Source organism: Loxodonta africana, chromosome 18 (assembly GCF_030014295.1).
Source record: "Loxodonta africana isolate mLoxAfr1 chromosome 18, mLoxAfr1.hap2, whole genome shotgun sequence".
Taxonomy (NCBI): domain Eukaryota; kingdom Metazoa; phylum Chordata; class Mammalia; order Proboscidea; family Elephantidae; genus Loxodonta; species Loxodonta africana.
This window is the reverse complement of record NC_087359.1, coordinates 48,364,589-48,376,921: the sequence shown is the minus strand read 5'-3', so window position 1 is coordinate 48,376,921 and position 12,333 is coordinate 48,364,589. Positions and strand designations below refer to the sequence as shown.

At 35.4% G+C, this 12,333-nt stretch overlaps 1 protein-coding gene across 1 annotated transcript in view; it reads right to left on the bottom strand.

The window, feature by feature from the left end:
* Nucleotides 1–1,112: 1,112 nt before the first annotated feature.
* Nucleotides 1,113–12,333, bottom strand: part of GDPD1 (glycerophosphodiester phosphodiesterase domain containing 1) — a 38,104-nt gene continuing 26,883 nt past the window's right edge. The window contains exons 7-10 of the mRNA XM_010594282.3: nt 4,973–5,106; nt 3,475–3,534; nt 1,833–1,884; nt 1,113–1,303 (exon numbers count right to left, since the gene is read on the bottom strand). Of these exons, the coding sequence (XP_010592584.3) occupies nt 1,181–1,303; nt 1,833–1,884; nt 3,475–3,534; nt 4,973–5,106 (369 nt within the window). The 3' untranslated portion in view covers nt 1,113–1,180. The remainder of the gene's footprint in view (nt 1,304–1,832; nt 1,885–3,474; nt 3,535–4,972; nt 5,107–12,333) is intronic.

Below are 12,333 nucleotides of genomic sequence, written 5' to 3'. Positions count from 1 at the left end.
TTTCAGTTTAAACAAAAAAGCAAATGTTATTTACGTCATCTAGGGACGGATGGGAGAGTGCAACCATCCTTCATAGCTGTTTAGCTGGCAAACTCCAAATGAGAGAGATAATCTAGGTAAAAGACATTTATTCTAGATTACATCTAATTCCCAAAATAAAAATTATTTTAAAAGATTAAAAACATATTTACATGAAGTCACATCAGAAAAGTTGAAGAAAATGATGTCTAATCCTCTGGGAAATTCTATTTCCACCAAACACTCAGAAGAATAAATTTAGACATAAAGATCAGGAACAGGAGGCTTACACCATAAACAATGATGCACACTTTTTTTTAAATATGATTATTAGGATTCAAGATGTTATTTAAAATCCAAATGCAGGCCCAAACAGTTAGTCATTGCCAAAAACAGAAATTTTACATTCCTTTTGAAGAACATAAAAATATGACTATTTGGATTTTGCCTTAATTTACAATTGATAAGTCCATTTTTAAATCCATGGTAGCACTGTTACATACTTGAAAAAGATTTCAAATAGGATATACCCATTAGCAACAGCAGTCAAGAAATCCAATCTTGGTCTACTGTCTACAGACTTTATTTCTGATCAAGTAATACACTTTCACTTATTTCTTTGAGCCTGCCTTCTATTAAGAATGTATAACTTGCCAGATAACTACACCACTGATTTCCAAGCTCTCCTTGCACTATTTTTTGTTTTGTTTTTGTTGCTTTAAGTAAGATGTACCTAGAAATAAGGAGACAACTCAGAATAGTTGTAATGGCCTTCAATGATTTTGTTTTACTAAGTAGTCGATCTTATTCCAGTGAAGGCTAATGCTAAATTTACCCAATACTCTTTGATTTCAGAATTATTCATAACAGTAGAATACTGCATCATATACAGAAATCTTGATTAATAATCTACTTACAGCTCATAACCATTTATCTTTCTAAACAAACTATTTACAAATGTAAAATAAGCAATACTGTTTAAAATAAATATACAATATATAGTTTCTACATTCTCAGACAGCTTTAAAAATGAGGTAATAAAACTTAACTGATTAAACCTTTAACCATTCCGGAAATGGCTTAGGAAAATGATGGTGAAAGATTTTTTTCTTAGGTCTTTTCATTTTTTTTTTTTTTGAATGCCTTTGAGTACTCTCTTTTTCTATGATGAAAAATTAAGTAAAAAATCCTTAAGCTTTGTTGGATAGTCTGTCATCACTCCAGTTGCTCCCAAATCAAAAGCTCTTTTGTATTCTTGTTCTTCATTTAATACCCAGATATACACCTAAAAGGTAGAAGTGTGAGAAAAATGTTAAAGTACAAAAGTTATTTTTATAATAGCATTTATCCATTACAATCCTCAGCACACTTAGAAATAACCTTTTAAACCTATACTTTTAAGAAATCATTAAACCCTTTTAAAAAAATTCCACTTTGCTTCTTATGTATGCACTGTTCCAACCCTCTGACTTCAGCTATTCTCACCTGTAATCAGTGTAATATAGCCCAGAAATTCTGGCCCTTATTTGTGAGTCAGTAAGGCAGCATTATTAGAGTCAGGGACCAAAGTAAGTCAATTAAAAGTTCCTGCCCTTAGAATGGGCTAGGAGCTGGTTGCCTGGACGTGGGAAGTCCAGGGTGGAGCAACTAGGGTCCCGTAACAGTATGTGTATGAATTTTTGTATGAGAAACTAACTTAAGCTGTAAACTTTCACCTAAAGTACAGTAAAAAATAAATAAAAATCCTGCCCTTTACAGTTGTGTTAAATTGGTGAGCTATGCTGTTTCCAAAATGTACCATTCTAGAAACTTACCTGAATGCCACGGGCAGTGAGGTGGTCAAACAAAGCTTTCCTCATTAGTAATCTAGAAAAGTAAAACATACGTGGGTACTTCTTAGTCCTAACTGGGAATTTAGAGTTTAGTAATTCCTAGTTGAATTTAAAGCCCAATGTTTCAGCAATACAAGCAATGGCCTCAAGCAATAATGGCTGCCGTGGATGCATCTTCCTGTCTTAACTACAGTATCTTTTTTCACTGCTGGCTGCTGATGGGCAAAGAGAACCTCCTTTCTATTACTCGCTGCTACCAGATCATCAGGAGAACCGTTCTTATTGTAGCAGCTCAATGGAGCCATAATGAGTGTGAGAAAGAGCTGGGAAGTGTGTGTTCCTAACTTTCCAAGCTAAAATAAGGCAGCAAATTCTGATCAAGTTCTATAATGTCACAGTTCAGTTGCATAATGGATTAAATAGTCTTTTGTGAGCTATCTTAGAAATTTAACGTTCATTAATCACATTATTCTACATACAGGAAAAGAATACTTTTTTAGTTTCAAATAACTGACTTACAAGTGAACTTTTAGAATACAAATCACTTGAGAAAGACAGGAACTAATTGTATTAGAAACTTGTACATATTATTTCTATTCTGTTCAAACATATTAGAAACTAAAAAGCATGTGCATTTAACACCCAATTAAATATGCGTCCTTGAAAATTAGAAACTAAAATGGAATCAAGCAAAAAAGAATAAACCCTACAGTACAGAGAAAAGATGTAACTAGTTTTCCAAGACTTTTTGAAAGAGAAGTTAAGTAATAAATGGTTCTGAATTAGGACTATGAACATATTAAAGTATTCAAGGTTTCATTTTAAAGCAAAATACAACACAATTACTCTGTGGTTTTTACCTAAAAATAAACTCAGCATGTCTCAAAAATTACAGGCATTTTCTTTAAACAGATACCTACCCTTACTGGTGGTTCTTCCTTTCTGCTGGAGATTTTTCTGAGAAATGTGTTATTAAGTAATATGTGCTTTTACACATACCCATTAAAACCCATTGCCATTGAGCTGATTACAACTCATGGTGACCCTATAGTATTTGCCATAAACACTTTCTTCCCATCATGTTTTTGACTGTTGGCTAGTGGAAACAGCAAATAAATAGAAGGGAAAGGGTTCTTAGCCTAGCTCTGCTACAAACTACCTAGATAAAAAAAAAAATAGATAACTCTAAGTAAATCAGTTTTCTCATGAAGTTGGATGAGATTAACTCTCAAGATTCCTCCCAAGCTTTTGTGATTAGTAATTTAGCTAGTTCTAAATGATTCACACAAATCAATTTACACAGCAAGTCCTTATAACAAATTACATGTGGAAAAGTTGCACTAAATTAGAAGTATAAAACCAAACCAAATCCATTGCCATCGAGTCAATTCTGACTCATAGCAACCTTATAAGACAGAGTAGAACTGCCCCATAGGGTTTCCAAGGAGTGCCTGGTGGATTCGAACTGTTGACCTTTTGCTTAGCAGCTGCAGCTCTCAACTACTATGCCACCGGGGTTTCCAAATTATTACCCACTAAAAAACAACCCACTAATCCAAATTATTAGTATGTAATAAATATATGTAAAGCAATAAATTCTCTATCAAGAAGCTAAAATTCTTACATATCAGAAAGCCAGATGAGAAACTTTTGACATCTTGACATGGTGTGTGGTTCTTTTAATCTGAGGAAACACAGGAATATATCAGTGTGATAAGACTGAATAAGTTCAAAAACAAAAACAGTGTCTTGCACTTGGTATGTAAAAGACAAAAATAAATTAAAATAAAACCCAGCTAGGTTCTCTGTTTCTACTACTCTCAAGCTAATTTTTCGCTACCACTATCGAAAGGTAAAAAGAATAAAAGTTATCCTTGCAGAGATTCTTGGTGTCCTGGTCCATAGTTACTTTCTAAAGAAAAAGATTAATTCTACGGAGTTTGTTCATATGTATGTATTTCAATAACATTTGCTTCTAAAAGAAACACATGGAGATAATCTAGTGAGCACAACAGTCCATTTCAGGCCAGAGAGAAGCTAAATATTTTAGGAATAAATGGTTAGGGATCATTTTAATCTAGTAAATAAAAAGTTTCTTTGTAGACAAGAGGTGTTTGAGAAATGGCTACAAAAAACGGTAATAAATATAAATAGGAAGAGATAACATAAACAGGATCATTACTAAGAAACTCAAATTGGAGAAAAGGCATGAAATCTAGAAGCAAGCACAAGGGTACTTAATAAAATTGCTTTTTTTAACCAATATTTTTTAATAACTGCTGTACTAATGTTCAGCTTGATTTTTTAAGGTTTTTTTTTAGAATAAAAAACATTTTAATGCACTTGAAATCACATTTAAGTGAGCTCCCCAGGAGCTCCAAATTTCTTTGCCATGGCTCGGTTATCATTATAAATCTATAGCAAGAAATCACATTCTAAGAGTGCAGAATTTTGAGATGAAGTTATCTTCTTTAATAATAAAGATAATGTAAACTATAAAAGCTATCATTTATTGACTGCTTATCATTTGCCAGGCAATGCTAAGCATTTTATATATTTTTATCTTTGTAGTAATTTAGTGAGTAAAAACTATGTAAACATATTTGTATAAATATAGAAGTATCTTATACAAACTATCTCTGCCTTTTTCTACTATCTCCAGAGATTTTTTTTGTTGTAGTGGTGGTAATTGTTGTTAATCTTCCTAATTAATACTAGTGGTGCATTCGGAGTTTAATAGAATTTCAGCTAGGTATTGTTGTCAAAGAAGTAGAAAGAAAAAACAGAAGTTGAAGGGCAAGTGCTATTTGATGTCTGAATAAAAGAGTTATTAAAAAGTTATTAAGTATCTACAATTAAGCTCAGTTCCTCTTCCTGACTTCTGACTTCTGAGTACACAGGCACAGAAAGCCATGGGTCCATATTAAGTACTTACAATACTTTATTATTCATTTTAGAAAATAAGTTCTTAATTAATCAAAAGCTTTATTAATACAGATCAGCTAATAGAATACAGAAATAACTATAGAAACCTACTCTTTATCATTGCTATTGATATTCATGAGCCTTTATCTTAGTTTTCCTGTAATTGATAACTGGTGAAAACAGGGTAAACGACTTACTTCAACATGATAGAAGGCATTGGAATTTCAAAAAACTGTTCTCGAATGGGCACAAAAGGCAAGAGGCCAGTGAAAAACAGCCCAAGAATGAGAAGTACACGTTGTAGACTGAAGAGTATAGGAATATCTGAATTCTACAAAACAAAAACAATATTATGTGTTACTTTACCACCGCTCAAATAAAATGGATCATTTCATAATCCTCAAAATTTCCCAAGTCTATATTTAACATCTATTACAAGTACTCCCTGAATTATGAAATTATGGATATCCATTTACAAATACATCATACTTAGAAAAGGCTACTGCGTGACAAATGGTCTCGATCTACCTTAACAGTCCTAGAGTATACTAATAATGCACAAACACCAGGAGAGAAACCAGATAACTGGGAGCTCCTAAAAATCAAACACCTATGCTCATCCAAAGACTTCACCAAAAGAGTAAAAAGATTACCTACAGACTGGGAAAAAGTTTTTAGCTATGACATTTCCGATCAGCCTCTGATCTCTAAAATCTGGATGATACCGCGAAAACTCAACTACAAAAAGACAAAAAACCCAGTTAAAAAATAGGCAAAGGATATGAACAGGTGCTTCACTAAAGAAGACATTCAGCTAACAGATACATGAGGAGATGCTCACGATCATTAGCCCTTAGAGAAATGCATATCAAAACTACAATGAGATTCCACTTCACTCCAACAAGCCTGGCATTAATCCAAAAAACCCAAAATAATAAATGTTGGAGAGGTTGTGGAGAAATTGGAACACTTATACACTGCTGTGGGAATATAAAACGGTACAACCACTTTGGAAATTGATTTGGTGCTTTCTTAAAAAGCTGGAAATAGAACTACCATATGATCCAGCAATCCCACTCCTTGGAATATAACCTAGAGAAATAAGAGCCTTTACACGAACAGATACATGCACACACATGTTCACTGCAGCACTGTTTACCAAAGCAAAAAGATGGAAGCAACCAAGGTGCCCATGAACGGATGAATGGATAAATAAATTATGGTATAGTCACACAATGGAATACCACGCATTGATAAAGAACAATAATGAATCCGTGAAACATTTCATAACATGGAGAAACCTGGAAGGCATTATGCTGAGTGAAATTAGTCAGTTGCAAAAGGACAAATATTGTATAAGACCACTATTATAAGAACTTGAGAAACAGTTTAAACAGAGAAGAAAATATTCTTTGATGGTTACAAGAGTGGAGGGGGGAGGGAGGGAAAAGAGAGGTTTTCACTAATTAGATAGTAGACAAGAACTATTTTAGGTGAAGGGAAAGACAACACGCAATACAAGAGAGGTCAGCACAACTGGACTAAACCAAAAACAAAGAAGTTTCCTAAATAAACTGAACGCTTCGAAGACCAGCTTAGCAGGGGTGGGGTTTTGAGGACCATGGTTTCAGGGGATATCTAGATCAATTGGCATAATAAAATCTCTTAAGAAAGCATTCTGCATCCCACTTTGGAGAGTGGCATCCCACTTTGGAGAGTGGCGTCTGGGGTCTTAAACGCTAGCAAGCGGCCATCTAAGATGCATCAATTGGTCTCAACCCACCTGGAGCAAAAAAGAATGAAGAACAACAAAGACACACGATAATTATGAGCCCAAGAGACAGAAAGGGCCACATAGACCAGAGACTACATCAGCCTGAGACCAGGAGAATTAGATGGTGCCCTGACAGGGAACACAACAGAAAACCCGGGGGAGCAGGAGAGCAGTGGGATGCAGACCTCACATTCTTGTAAAAAGACCAGACTTAATGGTCTGACTGAGACTAGAAGGACCCCGGAGGTCATGGTCCCCAGACCTTCTTTTAGCCCAAGACAGGAACCATTCCCAAAGCTAACTCTTTAGACAGGGATTGGACTAGACTACAGGATAGAAAATGATACTGGTGAGGAGTGAGCTTCTTGGATCAAGTAGACACATGAGATTATGTGGGCATCTCCTGTCTGGATGGGAGATGAGAGGGCAGAGGGGGACAGATGCTGGCCAAATGGACATGAAAATAGAGAGTGGCGAGAAGGAGTGTGCTGTCTCATTAGGGGGAGAGCAACTAGGAGTATTTAGCAAGGTGTGTATAAATTTTTATATGAGAGGCTGACTTGATTTGTAAACTTTCACTTAAAGCACAATAAAAATCTAAAAAAAAAAAAAAAAACAGGCAAAGGATATGAACAGGCACTTCACCAAAGAAGACATTCAGGTGGCTTAAAAGATACATGAGGGAATGCTCACGATCATTAGCCATTAGAGAAATGCAAATCAAAACTCCAGTGAGACACCATCTCACCCCAACAAGGCTGGCATTAATCCAAAAAACACAAATAATAAATGCTGGAGAGGTTGTGGAGAGGCTGGAACACTTATACACCGTTGGTGGGAATGTAAAATGGTACAACCACTTTGGAAATCGATGTGGTGCTTCCTTAAAAAGCTAGAAATAGAACTACCACAGGATCCAGCAATCCCACTCTTGGAATATATCCTAGAGAAATGACAGCCCTTACACGAACACATATATGCACACCCATGCTCACTGCAGCACTGTTTACAACAGGAAACAGATGCCAGAAACCAAGGTGCCCATCAATGGATGAACGGATAAGTAAATTATGGCATATTCACATCATGGAATACTATGCAACGATTAAGAACGATGAATGTGTGAAACATCTCATAACATGAAGGAATCTAGAAGGCATTATGCTGAGTGAAATTAGTCAATCGCCTCATATGCATGTGAAAGCTGGACAATAAATAAGGAAGACAGAAGAAGAATCAATACCTTTGAATTATGGTGTTGGTGAAGAATATTGAGTATACCATGGACTGCCAGAAAGATGAACAAATTTGTCTTGGAAGAAGTATAGCCACAACGCTCCTTAGAAGAAAGGGTGGCGAGACTTTGTCTCACATACTTTGGACATACTATCAGAGGGACCAGTCTTTGGAGAAGGACATTATGCTTGGTGTAGTAGAGGGTCAGTGAAAAAGAGGAAGACCCTCAACAAGGTGGACTGACACAGTGGCTGCAACGATGGGTGCAAGCATAACAAAGATCGTGAGGATGGTGCAGGATTGGGCAATGTCTTGTTCTCTTGTACATAAGGTCGCTATGAGTTGGAACCGACTTGACAGGACTTAACAACAAGTACAATATAATATACCAAGTACAGGAACAACTATACCTGCTTCTTCTATGAGACTTTTAGAACTAGGCTTTTAGATCCAAAACAACTATTAAGTTCAGCTATAGCTATGTATACAATTTTGAGTCATTACATTTATAAGTACAGTAGGGTTCTATTTAGGATTCAACAAACCTGCAGCTTCTGCTACATCATTTACTTTACTACTTGCATTTCATGTGTGGGCTCATCTCTTTCATCAACTTGTGTCTTTCATGGGCTTTACATTAAATAATTAAATAATTTGCGCAGAACAATGGCCCCCAAGACAACTATATTGACAACCTTTCTTTAGAGGGTGCTTTACTGGCTCAGGTGATTCCCTTTTCCAGCATACAAACATGGCAGCATTAGGACTTAATAACTATTGAAGCTACTTCAACTATAGACAATGGAGGTCTTAGCAGTATAGCTTTTAATAGCTGATGGGATAAAAATAAAAATCTAGAAATTAAATTATGAGCTAAAGAGCAAGGGCATTTTAAAAGCTTTTGATATACATTATGAAATTGCTTTTCAGAAAACTGCTACAATTAATTACCCTACTAGCTACGTATGAGAATAGAATAAATCTTTGTCAGCATTATTAACGTTAAAAAAAATCTTTGCCAATCCAGATGCATTTTATAGATGTATCTGTCTTTTGCAATACCACTTCTGACCATTGGTGACAGCTCTTATCACCAGAGACTAAACATACTGAAATCTAATGGAACAAGATAAAGAGATGAAGGTATGAAATATTCAATAACTTATTTCTGTTTAAAAAGTATATAACTCTATCTGTATACAGACATATATGTCAATACTGTTGCAAATGAGTCATCTTTCACCTACATTATGGATCAAATATAAATAGGGTTTTGTAAGCTAGTCCAAGAATCTAACTGCCATTTTAAGTTTCTAATGGGAAATGTATTCAAGATCCTAAAATCTTTAGAATGCAAGATTCCTATTTTTTTTTAATGAAAGGTGGAGTAAAAATAGAATTTTCCTATACAAAGTGTATCGAAAAATCATGGAAAAAACAAAGTAATTTATTTTAAATAATTAGCTCTAAATTACCTACTTCTTTATTAAAAAAAAAGTAAGTTAGAGGATTTATTTTGACCCCTGTGTTCATATGCTGCTTTGTAATGTTTTCTGCTTATTTATATATATGGGTGTTTCAGCTGTAACACCATATTCAAATCCCTGAAAAACTCTGAGTTTTGAAAAATCATACACCAATAACTTAGAGGGAAAACAGGGTTAGGGGTTGACCACTCAAAACTTAAGCAACTTTGGAACCAGAGCACTAAAAACAATAATTGGTACTTGCAGAGCCACTCAAGGCTGGAGGTGGGGGGATAAAGGGAATGGTATGCTGGCAAATGTTTAACAACTGGCCATACCCTGTATCTATTAATTCCAAATGCCTGGGATGAGACCCAGACACTAGTATTTTTTGAAATCCTTGGGTTAATTCCAATGTACAGCCAAGTTTAAGAACCACTGCACTGGTATGAATGAATAAAAAAATCATTAAAGAGAGTAAGTGCCACATATTTTCCCATGACCACTGTGTGCCCTCCTTCCTTTTATTTATTTTTTAAAATTTCTATTGTGCTTTAAGTGAAACTTCCTTTTATTTTTAATTTCTAACATCTAGAATTAAAAGGCTAATGTAAAATTCTTATAAATCATACTTTAATAATTATAAAAGACCCATGAGTTAATTACATAGCATGCTGATAATATGACTGAAACATATTACAGACATTCTTACTGTGATGTTTGAAAATAACTGTGAAAAATTTTGCAATTTTCAAATTTTAAAATGCAGAAAGCCAGGGAATTCTGGAAAACTGTGAGAGAAAGGGAAAAGTTCTGTGATTCTGGGCCCAAAATAGTGGAGTCCTATCTACCCTTCACCCAGCTTTCCCGAATGGTGACATCTGACCTAACAGTAGTACATTATCAAAACCAGGACTTGACATTAGATACATTACTGCTCATTACACTACAGGCCTTATTCAGTTTTCATCATTGTAGGGGGTAGTTCTGTTTTGTTTTTCATTGAGTTAGAATTTATATAACATAAAATTCAGCATTTAAACCATTTTAAAGTATACAATTCAGTGGCTTTTAGTACATTTAACAATGTTGTACAATCATCAGCACTATCTAATTAGAGGATATTTTCATTACTCCAAAAAGAAATCCCATATCCCTTAAGGGGGATTAAGGGCTTTTACAAAAGCTACCTAGGGTTCTCAGAGACTGCTACACATAAATAAAATTTATTTGCCTTGATGAGGACCTCAATTGTTCTCTGAGTTGAAATGGTGCTGATCTTGGATCTGTTTTTGGCTTCTTTGGTAGGAAGGAACCAAAAACCAAACTTGTTGCCTTTGAGTTGATTCCGACTCATAGCAATCCCTTAATACAGAGTAGAACTGCCCCACAGGGTTTCCAAGGAGTGGCCAGTGGATTCGAACTGCCAACGTTTTGGTTACCAGCCGAGTTCTTAACCACTGTGCCACCAGGGCCCCTCATCTGTATTCTGAAAAGAAATTCTTCAGTGCTTAAGATTTTTTAATATTACATTACAGGCCTTATTCAGTTTTTGTCATGGGGGCGTTAGTTTTGTTTCGTTTTTCACTGAGTTATAGTCTTAGCTGACTATATAGCTAAACTTGGTTTTGGAGGTCTGGCACACCATTTCAAACTAAATTTTTAAAATTAATTTTGTTGTTGTTATTGAGAATATACACAGCAAAATATACACCAATTCAACAGCTTCTACATACACAATTCAGTGATATTGATTACATTCTTTGAGTTGTGCAACCATTGTCACCCTCCTTTTCTGGTTGTTCCTCCTCTATTAACACAAACTCCCTGCCCCCTAAGGTTCCTATCTAATCTTTCAAGCTGCTGATGTCAACTTGATCCCATAAAGATAGTTCTTAAAAGAGCATAGTCCTCAAGGCAGACATTTTTTACTGGTTAAGCAAAACTACTGTTTGGTTTTAAGAAGACCTCAGGGGATATTTTTGGTTTAAGGTTTAAAGATTATCTCAGGGCAATAGTTCAGGCATCATCTAGTCTCCAGGGCTCCAGAAAGTCTGGAGTCCATGAAAATTTGAAAATCTGTTCTGCATTTTCCCAAATTAATTTTTTTTTTTTAACATTTTATTGTGCTTCAGATAAACATTTACATAGCAAATTAGTTTTCCAAACAATAATTTATATACAAATTGTCCCAAGACATTGGTTGCAATCCCTGCAATGTGTCAGCACTCTCCCCATTTCCTCTCTGGGTTCCCCATTTCATTGGTGAGATCTCCCTGTCCCTCTCTGCCTTTGCATCTTTGGTTTTGAACAAATGTTGCCCTTCTGGTATTGTAAGCTAATTGTTCTAAGGAGCATTCTTCACAGGTGTTACTGTTAATTTTATAGGCCTACCTATTATCTGGCTGAAAGACAGCCTCCAGAAGTATCTTCAGTTTCAAGTTAGAAGGTTGTCTTAGGGCGATAGTTTTGGGGGTTCCTCCAGTCTCTTTTAGACCAGTAAGTCTGGTCAACTTCTTTTTTTAATTTGAATTTTGTTCTACATTTTTTATCCATTTTAACCAGGACCTTGCAAATCAATTTTTTATAGACATATTTTCTTTAACTAGAAAATTTTCAGTGGTGGGATAGCCCTGATTTAATATCCCACCTGATAATTATGATCCTGACTTTGTTAAGCCAACTTTTCATTAGCAGCTGAGTGTGTTAACCATTTGAACTAATCAGGAGCTATTTCAATTGAAATTAATTAAAATGAAATAAAATTAAAAATTCAGTTCCTTAACTACACTAGCCACACTAGCCCTGGTGGCGCTGTGGCTAAGAGCTCGACCGCTAACCCAAAGGTCAGCAGTTCAAATCCACCAGCCGCTCCTTGGAAACCCTATAGGGCAGTTCCACCCTGTCGTATAGGGTCTCTATGAGTCAAAATCGATTCCACGGCAATGGGTTTTTGGTTTGGTATCTGGGGAACAAGGTAAAGAGAAGCTTGGGCTATAGAGTTGAAGGACTAAACACACTTCCTTAATCCAAACTTACACAAGAAATTTCAATTATTATTATTTTGTTTTTTTAACAAGGA